Raw genomic sequence first — 14,898 nt, 5'->3', positions numbered from 1 at the left:
AACCATTCCTGAACACCATGTCTCATGCTTTTAGACACAAAGACGTGTTCTGTGTGATCGGTCCCTAAGTCCATAAAGTGTGGACCAAGTTGTTTAGTCATTTAACGTTCAAGTAACAGTCCACTTTGAATGATCTAATTAAAGTTTTAATAGACACCGCAGTCAAGAGAGGTGATAAAGGTAAGAGTGAGGGCTTAAGCCAAATTTAACTTTGGTCACTCACACACGCTGTTCCTGCTAAACCATGTCTCTGACCACAGCACTTGTAAAAAGTCATTTGTTGGTGCAGAGGGAATAGTGCTTAAGTGGAGCAAAATCACTGTAATGCACAGTCTCTTGTGGATTATTGCTTTAACAATTAACAACTGTTAATCTGCCAAACAACTAATTACAATAGCATGGATTTGTAAGTGAATTCATCAGTCTAACGGAATTAAGCCCCACGTTTTTTCACATGTCTCAATAAACCCAGCTTGACTGACTCGGACTTTATTTTTCTCCGTTTCTCTCTCTCGTTCCATTCAGTCTTCTCTACTATCCATCACTGACAAACCTCTTTCAGTATCTCCTCCGTCAAGCGTCTGACTGCCTCAGAGAAACACCTCACACAACGAGATGGTGTCAGTCCTCCAGAGACGGAGGAGGCTGTCAGTGTGTCTTAGCCAGAGATGCTAAATATGGCAGGATTATCAGTAATACACGAGCATTATGTATGTATGCATGGCATTTGAAAAGGTCAGCACCTATTGTGACAGCAGCACACAGTGGCTGTTTAAAAAAACACCATGGAGGCTGTGATGATGAACTAAAACACCAGACATCTCTCTAACACACACTTTCAGTATGTTTCACCTGCAGTTATGGCACTGTATATCTGCACACGGCTGATATTAATGCTGACAAATTCTAGCTCGCTTTTAAAACAAAGAAACTAAATATTATATTAATATATAATAATGCAATAAAGATGTTTTACTGCTGTAATTCTTTATTTTACTGCAGTTGTCCGAGTCAGTGACTTATCATTATTACAATAAGAGTGTTTCACAAAAAAATTGCTAATTTATTATACACAACACTCCTTTTACATATAATGGTAACAAATTAATTTGTTTTGATTAACTACTTTAGTAAACATGAACTAATAAAAATTACATTAGTACATTAAAAATAAAATGCATTAGTATTAAAAATACATTAGTACAATAAAATCAAAACTTGCGTCTGTTAATATTTAATGGACCTGAGCTGAAATGAACTAACAATGTACAGTTGTATTTTTATTAACTAACATTCAAAAATATTAGTAAATACAATAGATCATTAGCTCTATTTGTAATTGTAAATTATTATAAATTAATGAACCTTGTTTTTCACTATAAACCATACAATTTCAATTGTGTATAATTATAACATATACTGTATTAATTACATATAATGTATTAATAATTTCATTATTACTGTACCTTATTATCGTTTATTATATTTAAATGGATTTATTTACAAATTAAAACAATTAAATAATTAATCTTAACTAATTAATATAAACAATTGAGCTATTAAATATTAATTAATAATACAATTTGCAATTAAGAATGGATTTCTGCTAATCATGCTTATATATATATATATATATACACACACACACACACACACACACACATATATATATGAAATGCATAATGTACTATCTCGCCTGAATGCTCTTCTTTTCAGTAAAATTACAAATGAAAATATAATTCTAAAAATATAACCAACTCTGGCACCATTACTAATATAAATCTAAAGACAAACAGAGACAATTTAATTATTATTATAATATCTTTTTATATATATCAGGTGAGAAAGATTTGATCTTGTGACCTACACACAATGCAAGACATTCCTCTGAGATACATCATGATTTGATGTATTTCCCGCTCAATGACAGTAAACGTTCTAAACTCTTCTCAAACATTAATGATAACACTGGCAGCACTAGTTTAGAGCTGAACTTTTAAAAGTGTCAGAGCTGATCAGAGAACAGTCTGAATGGCACTGATCGTATGCTTCAGTCCTCCATTTCTTTCATCAGTCTCTCTCTTATTTAGAGTGCTATCAGATGCTGACATTTAGATTAGTGTTGGGCCTCAGGAGTGAATCTAACCTTTCTGCTCCCAGACATTGCGGCGCGCACCTGTGTTTGTTTGTCTTAAATCTCTCACAGATCTGATTGGTATCATGCTTTGTCTAGTGCAACGCTTCTCAAAGTGTGCCAGAATACTTCTCAGATCTGTTGCATTGACCACGAGTTTGCACTGGTTCTTCTTTTCTTCATAATGTACAGTCAACCGGTCTTTAGTGTATGTGTGTGTATGTGTACCTGAACCCTACGATGGGGAACTCTTTACAGATATTGCACTTGGCCTGGTGTTTGGCCGCTTCTGCTGCCGCTACTCTGTGCAGAACCGGAAGCCAAACCATCGACTGCGGCTCCAGCCTCATCCAATCAATAAACTGCCTCGGCTCCAGCTCCACCTTATTGGTCACCTGAGAACAGAGAGTAAGCACAAACAGCCAATCAGGGAGGGATTTCAGAAAGCCCATAAACAGCATGAGATGCAGCCTGTCTGAAATCAAGATGATGGACGGAGCACTTCCTACCAGACCACCGTAAATGACTGTCAATCGGCTGCATTTGTAGAGATATAACAGCCTCATAAATATTAATATATGATATATAGATGAAAGACAGACAGACATAAGGAGAGAAGGAGAAAAATAAAGGCAAATGGAGAGGCAGACTGGTAGAGATATTGTTGGATGGACAGAGTGTCCTGTAAAAATGTTCAGAAACAAGTCAAACAGCAAACACTTGAACAGGATGTCTGTCTCTCTCTTTAAAGTGCGTATTTATAGCCTCCAGTCTAACTGCTGTAGGATTTACACGAAATGACGAAAATATGAACACTCATGCTGACAACACCATCAACACACAGTGTTGTGTGAGGCAATGTGAGGATATCAAGAGCAGACAGCTTCAATAATTCACACTGCTCTATAACAGAATAGAACTAGAACATCAGTCATAAACAAAGACATATCGGAGTGAAACACACACGCTGTGATCATCATAACGCACTGATGTGTGTCTGTGTGTTTGTGTGTGTGTGTTCACGCACATGCTGGAAGCAGCTGCGGACGCTGGGCTCGATGTTGCTCCCGCCGAAAGCCGCCACCTCGCCCAGCTGTCGAGGGATCTGAATGGCATCATGCAGCAGGAGACCCAATTGCCTCTGATCACACGTATCACCCGCCGATGACACCTGATTAAACAGACCTGAGAAACACAAACAAAAAAAATCACCAATAAATGTTTGCGTTTAAAAGGTAAACTTTTAGTTTACACAGCATTCAAAAAATAGAGTCATTCCAAAAGAGCACAACAGCCAAAGATGTTTTCCTTCTAGAAAACAATAAAAAAGCAGAGCAGTAGAGTGAAAAAACAAGTTCTGTGTGAACGGACACAGAGATGAGAAAATGAGAACCCTGACAGACAGGAAGATGCATGGACAGAGAGACAGACAGCAACACCTATCTATTTCAGACTCATGGATAAACAGACAGACAGATGAATAGACTGATACAGACAGCTGTGATATCTATCCACCTTGGATGGAAGGATGGCTGACAAGATGACATAAGATAGACAGACAGACAGTCTGCCAGATAGCTGAACAGAGACAGTTAGACAGACAGACAGCAATATACATATAGATAGACACAGACAGATAGACAGGTATACATAAAGACAACAAGGTACATCTATAAGAGAGACCGCTAAATAGTTAGACAGATAAGACAGACAGACAGTTTGTTAGGCAGCTAGACAGTAAGATAAACAGATAGACAGACAGACAGCTAGACTGACAGATATACAAACAGTAACCTAGACAGTCAGCTAGATGGAGAGATATACAGAATGACAAATAAAACATACAAACTGCTACATACAGACAGACAGTCAGACAAATACAGACAGATAGATAGATAGTCAGCTAGATCAATATAAAGACAAACTGCTAGAGACCACTTGATACAGACAGACAAATTGCTGGAGACAGACAGACAAACAGACAGACAGCTAGATACAGACAGACAGACAGCTAGATACAGACAGACAGACAGACAGCAAGATACAGACAGACAGACTGCTGGATACAGACAGACAGACAGAGAGCTAGATACAGACAGCAAGATACAAACAGCGAGATACAGACAGACAGACAGAGACAGCACGATACAGACAGAGAGCACGATACATATAGAGAGCAAGATACAGACAGACAGACAGCTAGATTGAGACAGCTAGATACAGACAGACAGCTAGATACAGACAGACAGCAAGATACAGACAGACAGACAGCTAGATACAGACAGCAAGATAGAGACAGACAGACAGCTAGATACAGACAGACAGACACAGACAGCTAGATACAGACAGACAGACAGCTAGATACAGACAGACAGACAGACAGACAGCTAGATACAGACAGACAGACAGACAGACAGCTAGATACAGAGAGACAGCAAGATACAGACAGACAGACAGACAGACAGCTAGATACAGACAGACAGACAGACAGCTAGATACAGACAGACAGACACCAAGATACAGAAAGACATACAGCTAGATACAGACAGACAGAAAGACAGACAAACAGACAGACAGACAGACAGACAGGCAGACAGACAGCTAGATACAAACAGACAGACAGACAGACAGACAGACAGACAGCTAGATACAGACAGACAGACAGACAGACAGCTAGATACAGACAGACAGACAGACAGCTAGATACAGACAGACAGACAGACAGACAGCTAGATACAGACAGACAGACAGACAGATAGATACAGACAGACAGACAGCTAGATACAGACAGACAGACAGCTAGATACAGACAGACAGACACCAAGATACAGAAAGACAGAAAGCTAGATACAGACAGACAAACAGACAGACAGACAGACAGACAGCTAGATACAGACAGACAGACAGACAGACAGACAGCTAGATACAGACAGACAGACAGACAGACAGCCTAGATACAGACAGACAGAGAGCTAAATAGAGACAGACAGACAGCAAGATACAAACAGCGAGATACAGACAGACAGACAGCACGATACAGACAGACAGCACGATACAGATAGACAGCAAGATACAGACAGACAGACAGACAGCAAGATACAGACAGATCGCTAGATACAGACAGAAAGCAAGATACAGACAGATAGATAGATAGTCAGCTAGATCAATATAAAGACAAACTGCTAGAGACCACTTGATACAGACAGACAAATTGCTGGAGACAGACAGACAAACAGACAGACAGCTAGATACAGACAGACAGACAGCTAGATACAGACAGACAGACAGCAAGATACAGAGAGACAGACTGCTGGATACAGACAGACAGACAGCTAGATACAGACAGACAGAGAGCTAGATACAGACAGCAAGATACAAACAGCGAGATACAGACAGACAGACAGAGAGACAGCACGATACAGACAGAGAGCACGATACATATAGACAGCAAGATACAGACAGACAGACAGCTAGATTGAGACAGCTAGATACAGACAGACAGCTAGATACAGACAGACAGCAAGATACAGACAGACAGACAGCTAGATACAGACAGCAAGATAGAGACAGACAGACAGCTAGATACAGACAGACAGACACAGACAGCTAGATACAGACAGACAGACAGCTAGATACAGACAGACAGACAGACAGCTAGATACAGACAGACAGACAGCTAGATACAGACAGACAGACAGACAGCTAGATACAGAGAGACAGCAAGATACAGACAGACAGACAGCTAGATACAGACAGACAGACAGCTAGATACAGACAGACAGACACCAAGATACAGAAAGACATACAGCTAGATACAGACAGACAGAAAGACAGACAAACAGACAGACAGACAGGCAGACAGACAGACAGCTAGATACAAACAGACAGACAGACAGACAGACAGACAGACAGACAGACAGACAGACAGCTAGATATAGACAGACAGCTAGATACAGACAGACAGACAGACAGACAGACAGCTAGATACAGACAGACAGACAGACAGACAGCTAGATACAGACAGACAGACAGCTAGATACAGACAGACAGACAGACAGCTAGATACAGACAGACAGACAGCTAGATACAGACAGACAGACACCAAGATACAGAAAGACAGACAGCTAGATACAGACAGACAAACAGACAGACAGACAGCTAGATACAGACAGACAGACAGCTAGATACAGACAGACAGACAGCCTAGATACAGACAGACAGAGCTAAATAGAGACAGACAGACAGCAAGATACAAACAGCGAGATACAGACAGACAGACAGCACGATACAGATAGACAGCAAGATACAGACAGACAGACAGACGGCAAGATACAGACCGATCGCTAGATACAGACAGAAAGCAAGATACAGACAGACAGAGAGCTAAATAGAGACAGACAGACAGCAAGATACAAACAGTGATATACAGACAGACAGACAGCACGATACAGACAGACAGCACGATACAGATAGACAGACAGACAGACAGACAGCAAGATACAGACAGACCGCTAGATACAGACAGAAAGCAAGATACAGACAGACAGCAAGATACAGACAAACAGGCAGCTAGATAAGGATAGACAGCTAGATACAGACAGACAGACAGCTAGATACAGAAAGACAGCTAGATACAGACAGACAGCAAGATACAGACAGACAGACAGACAGCTAGATACCGACAGCAAGATAGAGACAGACAGACAGCTAGATACAGACAGACAGACAGACAGCTAGATACAGACAGACAGACAGCAAGATAAAGACAGACAGACAGCTAGATACAGACAGACAGACAGACAGACAGACAGACAGCTAGATACAGACAGCAAGATAGAGACAGACAGACAGCTAGATACAGACAGACAGACAGACAGACAGCTAGATACAGACAGACAGACAGACAGCTAGATACAGACAGACAGACAGCTAAATACAGTAAGCAAAATAGAGACAGACAGACAGACAGCTAGATACAGACAGACAGACAGACAGACAGACAGCTAGATACAGACAGACAGCACGATACAGACATACAGCAAGATACAGACAGACAAACAGCTAGATACAGACAGACAGACAGCTAGATACAGACAGACAGCACGATACAGACAGACAGCAAGATACAGACAGACAGACAGACAGCAAGATACAGACAGCTAGATACAGACAGACAAACAGCTAGATACAGACAGACAGCTAGACAGCTAAAGTCTAAAGTCTAGTTTATTTTTGTACAAATACCAGACTACATATATATAAAAAAACAAATAGACCATATTTTGCTGTCTCATCTGTCAAAGGTTTTTTTTAAAAGTTCTTTGTTAATACATATGAATAAAACATACTGTCGTTCTATGCAATCATAACCGTCATTTCACACTCCATCCACTCACATATGAGCATTCAATCCCAGCTCAAATGTTTCCCAGCATGCATCATTTATGTGGATAAATTAAAAGAGATAATTTAGCATTTTTTTTCCATTTAATTTTGAAAGCACTCCCTTCAATAATCTACAAATGGTTTAAGATGTGATGTAGATGAACAGATTATACATTTTAACAAACTAAAAGTCCTTCAGTTAATGATAAATGCCATTTGCCATAATTTTTCATCTATCACTCTATTTCTGACCTTGGCTGAGGGATGGAGATGACCTTGATTACCAGATTAAGAGCAGACCACCTTTCAGAGCTGTTACACACACACACGCATGCACACACACACACACGCGCACGCACGCACGCACGCACGCACACACACACACACACACACACGCGCACGCACGCACGCACGCACACACACACACACACACACACACACACACACACACACAGAGCACTGAACTCCAGCCCTCTGTCCTGAGAGCATCAAAGCAGTTCAATAAACTCTATTCTCAGTCCAACACACACACAACTAAAGTCACACAGACTCTATTTCACCATGCGCTGTGTTAACTCAAGGTCAGTGAACAAACCCATTTGTGATTGTCCATCACTCAGGTCTGCTTTGACCGAACGGAGTGAACCTCAAACTGCTGACCAAAAAAAGAAAAAAAAAAAAAAAAAAAACTTTTCCATCTCAACAAGCGCCGTACATCATTTTTGGTCTGTCATTTTTTATGGTTCTTCAGACACACAGAACAATCACTGCTGCAGCCTGTAAACTAACCAGTGCAGGGATTTATTTACTTTGAGTCCTGATCACTCAGAGGACTGAAGACTCCTGAGATGAGTCAGAACTTAAAAGGGCAAAAAGCCCAATTACGTGAGGAAGTGCATCATGGGAGTGATGTCTGTTCTTTCAGATGACTGTGCTTTTAGAAACAAAACAGGACCGAAAAAAGAGGTAGAGCATCATGGGGATTGTGGCGCTTCACAAACGTTAGTTAAAGGGATAAGGCTGGGATTTGTATGTCATCTAACAATCAAATGATCTGCAAATACATAAAAACCTCAACCAGCATGAACCTCCATTTACCCTTGGACCTCATAACAGCTATATTTAATGTTAATACACAGATATGTGATACAAGTTTTTGGACACATTTTACAGTATGTGGTGGAATGACTAACAAAATGTTACAATGCTATTTCAGTATTTAATTAGATAATATTATAGCATTTCTTTATTATTAGCTTTATTTATTATTAGCTAATTTTCAAGTTATCGTTTTTTTTCTAATATTTGTTTTTATAAAGTATTTAGCTTCTCATTTTATTTTAGTTTTAGTAATTTTAACACAAACTTGAATTTATGTTATTTCAGTTGTCAAGGCGACATTTTTACGTTTTGTTTAGGTTTTTCATTTAACCATTGCATTTCAGCTTTATCCAATTAAATGTTACATTTATCATTTGATGTTCATGTCCGGTTAAGATGTTAGAAAAACAGAAGACACTAGTCTGTTATTATTTTTGGTCCTATAATTGTTATGAAAAAGAGCAAAAGAGCTTACATTTGTATTTCTCCTCCAGGTGACCCTTACAAAGAGAGAGCAGCCCAATCTTCATGGAGAGAACTCGGATTTTCCCACTGCGACCCCTGTGGCAAAACAAAAAACATTGTGGGTAAGAGGAAAAGGCAGCAATGAGCATATGACAATGCTACACATCTGCCATTATCGATTAGGGAATACACTTCAGTAGTGTTTAGTTTGTATAACACTGCATCCATATTGGAAGCATGCAAGGTCGGAGCTTGAGAGTGTATAAAATACACATCAATCAGCTGTGAGCTCCAGACGAGCCTTTAGCAAAATGAGGGGATTTCTTTGTCTCCCACCTGATTTACAATGGAAATATTCAGAATAGTGAAACAAATTTTGTTATTATTTACACAATTGCATGTGCTACTGTATGGAAACATGTTTCTGCTACTGGTTTAGATCCTACCCATCCGATCGCTAAAACTTTGTATATTCAAATGGGGAGTCATCTCATTTATCACCAGTAAAATATGGAGTGCCACAAGGATCTGTCCTAGGTCCTCTGCTATTTTCAATATACATGTGGCTCCTTGGTAATATTATTAAAAAAATGCGGGATTAGTTTCAACTTTTATGCTTATGATACTCTACTATATATGTCATCGAGACCAGATGAAACTTCTAAATCATCTAAGCTAACAGATTGTGTTAAAAATGTATAAGACAGAGATATTACTTAGTGGACCAAAAAACTGTACACACAATCTTGCAGATTACTACTTGCATCTAGAAGGATGTACTGTTACTTCCTCTATAGTCAAAAATCTGGGTGTTATATTAGACAGCAACTTGTCTTTTGAAAATTATATTTCCCATGTTACAAAAACAGCATTTTTCCATCTTCGAAACATTGCCAAGCTACGAAACAAGTAACCTGTTTCTGAAGCAGAAAAGCTAGGTCATGCTATTTGCGAAAATGTGCTTTGATGCGCTTGTTTGATAAATTGTGGTTAACGCGCCACTCAGTGGTCAAAAGCTGCAAATCACTTTACAGACACCGCGGCGGTGTAACCCACGGTGGTAGAAGGGGCGTTTTGGATGTCTACCTACTGTATGTACATAAACTGAGTCACCACTGATAAGCTACTACTAAATATTATAGAAATATTCAAGTCACTTTGCAATGATTTGTATCATAAAAAGCGCTATACAAATAAAATTGAATTGAACTGAATTGAGTTCAGTTCATAAAATAGTTTTCTCTGCATATATTAAAAGCTGGACAGTCCATCAGAATTGAGAGATGTAAACTCAATTCTGAGTAAAAAGTTAGAATTGCAAGATTTTTTTTTCTCAGAATTGCGTGAAATAAACTTGCAATTCTAAAAAATAGTCAGAACTGTGATATAATTTTTTTTTCATAGAATTGCTTGATATAAACTTGCAATTCTAAGAAATATTCAGAATTGTGAAATGTAAACTCGCTATCCCGAGAAAGTTAGAATTAAGATATATATATATATATATATTTTTTTTTTTTTTTTCTCAGAACTGCATGATTTCAACTATAAATAGATATAAAAAAAGATATAAAACTATAAATTCTAAAAAAATAGTCAGGATTGTGAGATGTAAAAAGTTTATTCTGACTTTATTTGCAATTGTGAATTTGAATCACACAATCCTTTTGTGGTTTTAAACCACAATTTAAACTCGCAATTCTGAAATTTAGACTCACCGTTCTGAAAAATAACGTCAGAATTGCATGATATAAACTCGCAAATGCGTGAAAAAATTCAGAATTGCGAAATGTAAACGTGCAATTGTGAGAAAAAAAATTTGATTTACCAGTTCATATTTCACAATTCTGACCTTATGACATGCAATTGCGAGTTTATATCATGCAAGATGTAAATTACAATTGAAAAAAAAAAATAATTATGTAAGATAAATAGTTACAATTAATGTGTTTTATTTGTTCAGAAAGTGGCTTCCATAATATGCCCGATTCGAAACATAAGGTGATAGGTAGACCAAAGACATTACAATATTTCAAAAAATCATAACATACGTTTTCAAATGGATAAGGAAAATAAAATGACTGTTTGTCAGTTAAAGACATGCATCATTAGGCACTAGCTGTGCACACAACAGCAGGATTTTAATATAAGGTCTGGTGTACAGACAGCACAAGTGTGTAATACATACGTGTCGTAGACGTTGAGCAGCCAGTTGAGACACATGTCCACACACAGCGGGACGTTGACCAGGTCTTTGTGTTCCTGCTCCAGTCCGTCATACACAGACGTCAAGCAGTTGATGACCTCAGGAACCGTCAGCTGCTGGGAGTTTACCGTCAACTTGTGCTGCTGGAACATGGACTGAGCCACACTCAGATCCAGCAGATCCACTGAGACACAGAGAGAGACAATGACTACGTTTACATGCTATTAAAATTTGGGTTATGGTCGGGTTAAGGTCACTATTTGGGTTTCTGAAACATTCGGGATAACCCGTTTACATGCGTGAGCAGAGAGAGTTACTCCTGTATGCATGGAATGTGTAATCAGTCGCCAATCCCGATGTAAACGGCGACGCACGGTTAGCGTCTGGACGTACGGACAACAAGACGCAATATGCGTCATTTCCGATTCTTCTTCCTGTATCCAAAGACAACAACATCAACAGCAGCAGCAGGCGGATAATGAATAGTTTGGGGCAGATAGCGATAGTCTTTGTTTGCGCTTTGGCGCTGGTACTGATCCACCAGCAGCACTTGAAACTACTGTGCCTCTATACTGCACGCGGGGTTTTTTTATGCGCCGTCTCTACTCAAAAGACCAAGATTCCTTGCCAATGGAACATGCGCAGAACACACATTTTGATGGGGATATGCCGAAACGCGTTTACAAGACCAAATATTCGGGTTAGAAAAGGGGTACCCCAGGTATAATATCCCGGTTTTTAAAAACCGGGATATGAGCATATCCGGGTTTTTGCCGGTGTTTACATGGCCGTGCGCAACCGGGTTATTGCTAATATCCCGGTTTTGAACGGGTTATGGGCTGCATGTAAACGCAGTCAATGTTGGTTGTTGGTTTGCATTTTCAGTTTGGCTGTTGAAGAGCAAAACGACCATGCATTTTCAATTTATATTTACCACAGTCCTTGTTTTACTGATATATTGGAAAGTCCAACTACTGTATAAAAACCCATAGGTAAATATTCACTGATACTAGCAACACCAAAGTCATGAGTTCGATTCACAAGGAAAGCAAGAACTGATCAAATGTGCAGCTTGAGTTCAATATAAGTCACTTAGGATAAAAGTGTCTGCCATATAAATAACTCTAAATGCTAAAACAAAATAAAAATAAATTTTTATTTATGCATTTGTTCTTAAGCAGTTTAAAAAGGTTTTTTAAGGTGTTTTTAAGAAATATAATTAAATTTAAATTTAAATAACATTTATTTCTGCATAGAGTCTTGAAAGGTAGCTTCCTACAGGTGCTTTACATGAGAAAAATAAATAAAAGAAGAGTAATTTAAAAAGATACATAAATAAAGCAATTAAACAAAAGCTTTTACAAAATAATACAGATTTAAATATTCTAGTAGACTGACTTCATAACAGCAATTTTGGGGGCATCAGAAAAGATCCCCTCATAGGCACGAGAAATACTGAGGACATAAATTAACAAATAAGTAATTAAATAGTCATTAAAACCAGATTAAAGGGCATATTTACCACCAAGTGACTATGTAGCAATATCAACAGACATATGTTCTTAAAATATTTAAGAGCAATGTCATCTAAGAACAGTTTTTGAGCAATGTTCGTGAGCAATGTTTTGAATGACTCACCGAAATGGACTAAACTCTAACAGTGTTTTTGCGACTAAAGTTTAAATCTCAGATGCTACTAAATCTTGAAGCACTTTCCTTATGCATGACAAGAAGGGGTTGTCAATACGGTTTGATGACAGTGGTCTCTTACACTATTGCAAAGGCTAATCTGATGTAGTCTATTATTTACAGACTACTCGCAAATCATTGCAGTGATCCCTAGAATATTAAACAAAAAGAATAGACTTCTGAATGTGTATTTTTATTAAGCAATGGCAATAAAATTTTCACAGAAAACTCAATATAAACTTGTAATGCCAAAACGTACATTTCAATGTTTGCTTTCAAGTTACGTCTTCGAGAACGAATGTGAGTGTCAGAAATCTACAAAAATAGAAACTAAGCTACTGGCAAAATGTCTTGTTAGCAGTCACAGTCGGTTGGGACAAACATCCCGATTCATGGAAGTTTTATAGCTTGAAATGCTCTTTTAGGGCATGCTTTCAGCATCTGAACCATCAACACTATTCATCTTTGATGGAGCGATGGATGCCATATTTGCCATATATGGATGCCCTGTTTACACTTTTTTTATGAGACCAATTAACAACTCAAGAAACAAACATGCATGCAAATGAAGAGGACTTGAGGCATGGAGGCAGAGGAAGAGATCACGTACAGTACACACTCATTCTCTTTTTGGCTGTTAATTGGGCCTCTCAGAGTTAATTGAGTCGAAGGAGTGAGACGATGCAAGCATGCAGCTCTGATCATATAACACACACACACACACTTACAGCAGAGGGCTTTCTGTAGCCGGCGGATCTTCATGGCAGTCCTGTATGCAGAGAAGCGCACGTTGTTGAGGTCAGCTAAAGGGAAAAAGAAGAGAAAGTATAAGAAAAAATAAACACAAAAGTTTATAACACAGAGACTGTGAACTGAACTGAACTGAACTGCCTGTGAACCGAGTCTGAAAAGGAATTTTTAATCAGTGAAAAAGCTGTTAGATTCAAAGATGAATTGTTTTATTTGAGTCTGTTGTTTTTAATGATTCGTGACATGTGAAATCCATAAATAGTGCACCAACTGACACCATCTGGCCTTGACAACAGTTATAAACTGCAGAATTTCATTAAATATCTCAAAAACAAATAAAAAAAGGTCTGTGTTAACGAGTGTGTTGACGAGCATGTTCTTACACCAGTTAACAAGTCAACAAGATGTAAAGGTCATCTAACAGGTTGAACTGGGATCTTGTTAGAAAAAGGTCAAAATATGATTGATGCACTTTGACTTTTCTGTCAACTCTAAGTGCTTGTCTTGCGCACGCACATCATGCTTGACTGACCCAAGATAATTTGTATGCTAATTTCAAAATCTTTTTCTAGTGTTATTTTTATAGCTATCAGTGTTTTGTTTTACATGTTAACATATTTAATGAAAGTGTGTATTAGCATTAGTAGCACATAATTAGCATCACAATTAAAATACCTATCCTGGCCCAAAATCTGACTGACTCTAAAATTATTCAAATTACAAATAATTTTCAGTAAATAAATAAATAAATACAAACAACTGGTCTCACGTTTTATTGTTTTTGTTAACTAAAACTCTTAAAATTGCTTTCATTAACTGAAATAAAATACACATACATTTATGAACATATATTATACATTTTATATCTATATATTATTTATATATATATTAGACAAAAAAAAAAATATATAACAAATCTACAATAAAAACCTTAGAAATCATTTATGTAAATTTCAACATTTGCTAATACTTTATTAAAATCAAAAGTTGTATTTGTTAATATTATTTAATGGAAATGAACGAACTATGAACAGTTGTATTTTTCTAGACTTTAACAAAGATGAATAAATACTGTAACAAATGTAGTGCTCATTGTTAATGCATTAACTAATGTTAAGTAATGGGAACTTATTTTATAGCGTTACCAATAAGTTGAAGTACTAAAATA

General features: G+C 37.8%; 1 protein-coding gene across 4 annotated transcripts in view; it reads right to left on the bottom strand.

The window, feature by feature from the left end:
• The window catches only part of utrn (utrophin), a 194,525-nt gene that overhangs the window by 41,758 nt on the left and 137,869 nt on the right, over positions 1-14,898 (bottom strand). For all 4 annotated transcript variants that reach the window (XM_059527222.1, XM_059527223.1, XM_059527225.1 and 1 more), the window contains 5 exons: positions 13,709-13,783; positions 11,274-11,475; positions 9,096-9,181; positions 3,162-3,319; positions 2,363-2,529 (listed from right to left, as the gene is read on the bottom strand). In XM_059527222.1, the coding sequence (XP_059383205.1) occupies positions 2,363-2,529; positions 3,162-3,319; positions 9,096-9,181; positions 11,274-11,475; positions 13,709-13,783 (688 nt within the window). The remainder of the gene's footprint in view (positions 1-2,362; positions 2,530-3,161; positions 3,320-9,095; positions 9,182-11,273; positions 11,476-13,708; positions 13,784-14,898) is intronic.

Source organism: Carassius carassius, chromosome 37 (assembly GCF_963082965.1).
Source record: "Carassius carassius chromosome 37, fCarCar2.1, whole genome shotgun sequence".
Lineage (NCBI taxonomy): Eukaryota > Metazoa > Chordata > Actinopteri > Cypriniformes > Cyprinidae > Carassius > Carassius carassius.
The sequence above is the reverse complement of the archived record's forward strand: the minus strand, read 5'-3'. Positions and strand labels throughout refer to the sequence as shown.